The following is a 6218-nucleotide window of genomic DNA, read 5'->3' on the forward strand; positions in this document are numbered from 1 at the left end:
TGAGAAATAAAAGATAGATTCGCATTGTTTTAAGATTTTGGATGTCATCTAAATTCATCATATAACTATGAGTCAAATCTTATTGTTGTTGAATCTTTATTATAAATCCCCTCAAAAGTGGCAGGTACTTATTCTTTGTGCATGTCCAGGGTAAGCACCCCATAAATAACCCATATTTATATCCTGTGATTATCTTCATGTGTTGACTTGGTAAAATGAGATAAATAAGCTTTACAACAAGAATGCATCATTACTAATAATCTGTATATTACACAGACTTAATGCAACAAAGACTGGTGTGTATCTAGTGTTGAATATTGAAATTGAAAGTGCTAATTCGCTCAAAATATAGAATTTAGGACAAGAGAAATGGGCAACTTGTCAATTGTTAAGTTTCAAGAGGCTGAAGAATTAATTTGGGATTCTTCTCCTGAGATTTTGTTTTCCTTTTGGGGGAGAAGGGTCGAATAATGACTCTTGAGAAGCGGCTCAAGTGATCCTGGAGTCCTTCCATCTGGTAATGACCGAACCGCCAATCTCTATCTATATAAGGTCGCTGTACAGGTTCATCAAGTCCACCTGTCACGAGAAGCAAGAAGACTTGGACACTTTTCCATGTAACCCCTATAAGAAAATTCTAACAATGTCTATATACCTATTAACATAAGCTTTTAAATGTTTCAGATGGAGTACCATTGCCCAACATTTTCTTTTTCAACATGATCACCCTGACACAAGGTGTTATATTTGTCTGGTCTGGCCTTTCCCAAAGGAGCCAAAACCCAAATTCAGTGGGAAGCACTCAGGAATTAGAATCTAAACAGCTTCTATATGTTCTGCAAGGATTAGAAGCAGTATTCTGATTGTGGCGGCTAAGGGACAAATGGTCTGAGGGAACAGTATTTTGGGACTAATGTATAGCGGGTTCAGTTTTCTGAATTGTAAGCATACGCAGTCTACCTGAGGTTTAAAGCTAATATTCAAACAATAAAGGCACTCTTAATTACACATTTTAAATCTAACTGCCGTGGATCTTAAATGGGCTTTATATAAATTTAGTTGGTTTGGTTCACAGTCCATTGTAATTGGTTGATCTTGACTAAAGTAGTACTTATTATGCAACTGCTGTCGAAGCCATTAACTATTGGGTTTTCATGTAATTTGTTGCCAAAGTGCTAAGGCATCAACTACATTATTAACAAGGCCATATCATACTAAGACAGTTAAAAAACAATATGAAACTTTACAATTATATCACCAGTAAATAATTACCTGCATACATTAGACGGTGTTTATTCACAGCCCGATAAAATGGTCTTGTTTTCTTCTCTTTGGCAGCTCTTTGGAGTTCATCCCATGCTCTTTCACGATCTTCACGTGTGACTTTGCCGGTATTCACAATCTGCAATCAAAAGCCCATAGTTAGTGATCCAAACTAGACAGATCAAATGTCACGGAAAAGCAAATGCAGACAGGGAGTTCGAACTTTAGAAAATAGATGGTAAGAGGGGCGAGGGATCCGTGCAAGATTATTTGCCCTGTCAACCGCAACAAGTCCAAACTTGGGACCATATCCATCGGCCCACTCCCAGTTATCAGAAATAGTCCAGAACAGGTAACCAAGTACACGTACACCCTGTAGAACAATTACAAGAAGTCTACAATCAAATTAGTTGTTTATGAAATAATAGTTTAATTTTAAGGAAATAAAATTTAATCCATAAATAAAACCATGTTTATAGCAGCATAAACAGCAAGCAAATGCTCCAAGAAATATGGCCGGCGGATCAAATCTGTCTCATCCGAAACACCATTTTCAGTGATGATGAAGGGAATTTTTAGATGTTTGTATCTTTCATGGAACTGAAGCAACATGCGGTATAAGCCATCAGGGTATACCCCGCGACCAGATTCACTATACTCATCATTTTCCACCAGCTTCAGGCCTGCACCGGAAACCACTTCCTGAAATGTCACAATTGTTAGTGTGTATGCCAAATATCATGCATAGTGCATATCAAGGTTAATAAAGCAAACCTGGCCATAGTAGTTTATGCCTATATAGTCCAGCTTTTCAGATATTCCATCAATGTACGGGAAGAGAGTCAATGAATTAGCCAGAGAAACAGCAGCGACGTCATACAAACCGAAGGGTCGCATAAATGACACATGATGTGCTACACCAACTATTGGATTTAATGGGTTACTGCCAAAAAGATATTATAGTTCAGATAACTACAAACATAAAAATAGAAAAGTGCCTAAGTGATCAACTCCAACTGTTTAGCTTACAAATACGAAGGGATAAGGCATAAAACAACTGATTGCACTAGAAAGATATAGTAGCCAAGAACTCAAACAGAGAATGGACATAGACAGAAGCTAATAAATAAAAGTTAATACAGATGATCCCCAGAAAAAAGGATAAGTATCATAAGAAATAATTTTAAATTTCATAAGCAGGTCTATGATGATCTATATGGCCGATATAACTTGCAATAAATCTAAAGCTTTTATGAGAAAGAAAGATAAAACTTGCAATAAATCTAAAGCTTTTATGAGAAAGAAAGATAAAACTTGCAATAAATCTAAAGCTTTTATGAAAAAGAAAAACCTTAGTCCGTGGATGTAGTCATATGCCTTTAAGTGTGCAACAGACATCCAATGCATGGCCTGTTGAAAAACACCGGTTGGAAGTGCTGAAGTTGCGACCTCAAGCATATCAGGATGGCCTCCAGGCCAAGCTCCAGCACAGTAAGTAAGCATACAGAAGACATGGGGCTCATTAAATGTTACCCAATAGTCTACCGAATCTGATACACTGTCTACAACAAGCCTACGTGAAAAGAGAGGATATGAGAAAGAGTTTCATCAATATACTATCATAAGAGGAGTAACTCAATAGGACTAGACAATAATGTGATCTAAACTGGAAAATTGATATTCATGAAAAGAGCAAATAATCTACTGAAGCAGGAATTTCAATCTCTTAACTTTCCCAATATGCATTAGAAAAACACGTGCATGGAATTAGTAGTCATAACTTCATAAGTAAAGAGATGGAAGGATGGTTAAATGTGACCTGAAAACTCAGAAACTAAAATATTACAATGGACAATTCACAGAGGAAGACATTTCATACTGAACTATCAGTTTTTCATTTAACTTTCAAATGATTTTCTTAGCAATTTAGCGTGGTTCGATTGGTGCTTTGATAAGAAAATAATATCATACAGATAATAAACACTAAAGGGAAAACTAACCTGGTAAAGTCCATGAAATAATCCACTGTCTTTTCCAGCTTCCAACCGCCATACTCACCAGCCCAGGGTGGAAGTGAGTGATGGAAAAGAGTAAGCATCACCTTCATTCCATATGATCGAACCTTATTGATAATCCACTTATACCGTTCCAACGCAGCATAGTTAACCTAAGAAAGAATAACACTTGAGTTACTCAGTTCAATTGGTTGATAAGGCTCAACATAAAGCTGAAAATTGAATAGCATATAAATAAGCTCCATTAAAGAAGCTGTTGACTGACATAAGCTTAGTCATGCATGGCACCGTAATTCATCATCATTTTGAAAGTTCAGCTTCTAACTTACAGATTCATTAAGGCTGTTTACTGGCTCCACTGGCATGATTCTTGTCCAATCTATTCCCATGCGAAAAACAGTAACACCGGTATCCTTGGCCAATTTTATTTCTGTTTCAGGATCAGACCAAAATCTTAACCTCTCCTCCCTGAAAATCAGAAATTTCTTACTAGATAGCCATTAAACTACAGCGTATTTTACTTCATGGAGTTTGGGAGGGTAAATTTTTCAATTTTGAACTAAGAGTTGCATGATATTTACAGAAGGAGTTTTATAGGCATCTGCGCAAGTTTTTACACTCCCAATATCATCATTGATTTTGACGTAATTACTATAAAAGTCACCCAACTTATGACAGTTTCCTTTCATGATACCCCATATGATTTGATTTCTTTCATTGTAAAAAATAATTAAAGAATATATGCATGAAATGAAAAAAAATTGCACTCCCTTCCATTTCCCCAAAACCAAACAAAAACCCGAGGTTAGAAAGATCCATCTCTTGCCGCAATTAACATAAAAACAAAATAATCTCAAGGCTTACGGGCGTGGAACATTATGCCAAGCAGTTACATTAGGACGAGGTTCTACTTCCCCTTCTTTTCCTTCCACTTCCAAGTACTTCTCAAATCCCCTAATCATGGCCTCCATAGCCACCTTAATAGGCTTCCTGCCCCGCGGAGACGTCGCGGCCCGCTGGGACCCACCATCGCCAGAAGCAGAAGCCATCACAGCATCCACTGTCTGCCTCCCGTTGGAGTCGTCACTCTTTTCCTCAGCAAACCGGATCCAAGCATCATCAAGCCTGTCCTCGACATGAGCCGGTGCTGTAGCCAAACCAAAGAAAAACTCCTCTTCTGCAAGAAAAATAAACTCTTATCCGTATGCTTTGAAACAAACAACCTAAATAGCTCACTTTTCATACACCTGAAAATTTACAGCCTCTTAAGCTCAGTCACAGTTCCAATTTCATTGTAATCCTTGATATTACAGGAAGTTACGGCTTATACATCACTCTACATAAACCTTGAAAATGCTGCAGAAATTATCCTAAACACGAATTTCATCTACAATGATTAGATGACATTTCGTAACTTCACTTAATTACGCCTGAAAACGCTCCCTTTCCCTAGGTCGTTGAGAACAAAGGCTTTTGAAGTTTAATTGATGAAGAGAGAGCGTTTAATTGTAAGTTACCGGCGAAGTTGAAGTCGGCGAGAGTTTCGGACGATTCGTCGATAGGGGAGCGGAATCGGCGAAGGTTGTTCTTGCGGAAGCGGGAGTAGGAGATGGCGTTGGCGGCGACGGTGAGAGTAAAGAGAGCTCCGGCGAGCTTGGTGGCAGTGAGGAAGAGTGCAATCAGCGTCATGGAAATGCGTGTTTCAGTTGCTAAGTAACTCTCCAAGTCATGGCAAATAGAAGAACATAACGTGGTGCGCGTGATCTCCACGTCAGCCCACCCAAATCAACAACGCTTCTTTCGCCGGCGTTTTCTGAACTTCGTCTCTCAACTGAGAAAGATTGAGAGCGAGTGATCCACGTGGCGCGTGCCAGCTACGGAGTTTCTAGATGGAATTTTTCTTGGATAACGTCTTTTTTTTTTATTTCTCTTCGATGTTCCAGAAACAAAGATGCATGAAGATTCACAACAAGAATATTATGTTACTCTTATATATAATTTCTATTTTTAATTTTGAATATGTAACTTTGCTGGTGTTTATTTAGTTTTTGTATGTGTTTACAATAAGATACTGTGTAGTATAACTACAATTTACAACACAAGGTTGTAAACTCTGACTAAAAGACAACGAAAATAATAAATGATAAAAGTTGTTAAGACAATTTATATTATTTTTGCTTTCACGTTTGAAACTCTGTAATGTAATAATTTTGTCTTTAAAAATAATAAAAATATATATATTTAAAATATGCTTAATTTCTAATATGAGACTATTAAAAATATGAAAAAAATAGAAAATAAGATTATAATAAAATTGTGAAATATGTTTTCTCATACAAAATATCTTGATGGTTTTTATTTTTCATTTTTATTATAGAAAAAGATCAATTTATCTCCGTATAATAGGCTTACTTTTGTTTAAAACTTACATAACTTTTTAAATCTAAATAATTAAAATAAAATGGAAATTATTTATTTTACATTTTCATTTTTATGACAAATTTTGATCATTTTTCATTTTTTCAGTAAAATTTTTATTTTTATCTATTAGCACAAATTTGACTGTTTTTGTTCATCAAATTTTTATTTGTCTGTAGTTTTAATGTATTTTTTATTATGATCATTAAGCGGCTATATAACATTAAATTAAATTTAAGAATACTTTTTTACAAGATAACTAATATTTTATATTCTAGAAAGTTTTTGGTAAACGTATTTATTAATTTTTAGGTGCTAAGAGCTACATATAAACAAATATTTCATTCAAATTGTTTACTTTTAGGAGTCTTGTTTTTTGAATTTGAAACAAAAAAATTATAATTTTAAGTAGATTATAATTTTAATTAAGGTATAGGGATGAAGGCTCGTGGAGTGCGGTGAGAGAGGACGAGGAAAACCGGAGAAGGCAGGTGGTGCGTCATCATCATCAACACTCGACAA

At 35.8% G+C, this 6218-nt stretch overlaps 1 protein-coding gene across 1 annotated transcript; it reads right to left on the reverse strand.

Moving 5' to 3' along the window:
• Positions 1-230: 230 nt before the first annotated feature.
• LOC137807044 (beta-glucosidase-like SFR2, chloroplastic) lies at positions 231-5297 on the reverse strand. Its single transcript, XM_068607464.1, has 10 exons — positions 4796-5297; positions 4143-4455; positions 3608-3746; positions 3264-3430; positions 2615-2836; positions 2038-2206; positions 1732-1965; positions 1487-1636; positions 1273-1402; positions 231-579 (listed from the first exon to the last, which is right to left on the reverse strand). Exons 1-10 carry the CDS (start codon positions 4965-4967, stop codon positions 389-391), a joined length of 1887 nt encoding a protein of 628 aa, XP_068463565.1. The 5' UTR covers positions 4968-5297; the 3' UTR covers positions 231-388.
• Positions 5298-6218: the final 921 nt, after the last annotated feature.

This window comes from Phaseolus vulgaris, chromosome 3 (genome assembly GCF_000499845.2).
Source record: "Phaseolus vulgaris cultivar G19833 chromosome 3, P. vulgaris v2.0, whole genome shotgun sequence".
NCBI classification, from domain to species: Eukaryota; Viridiplantae; Streptophyta; class Magnoliopsida; order Fabales; family Fabaceae; genus Phaseolus; species Phaseolus vulgaris.

Excerpts from the sequence above, each read along its gene's own strand:
- LOC137807044 (XM_068607464.1), bottom strand. The coding sequence starts at position 4,967 with ATGACGCTGATTGCACTCTTCCTCACTGCCACCAAGCTCGCCGGAGCT. Across the intron at positions 3,431-3,607 it reads TAAACAGCCTTAATGAATCT|GTTAACTATGCTGCGTTGGA; the intron begins GTAAGTTAGAAG and ends ATTCTTTCTTAG. Across the intron at positions 2,207-2,614 it reads GACTACATCCACGGACTAAG|TAACCCATTAAATCCAATAG; the intron begins GTTTTTCTTTTT and ends TCTTTTTGGCAG.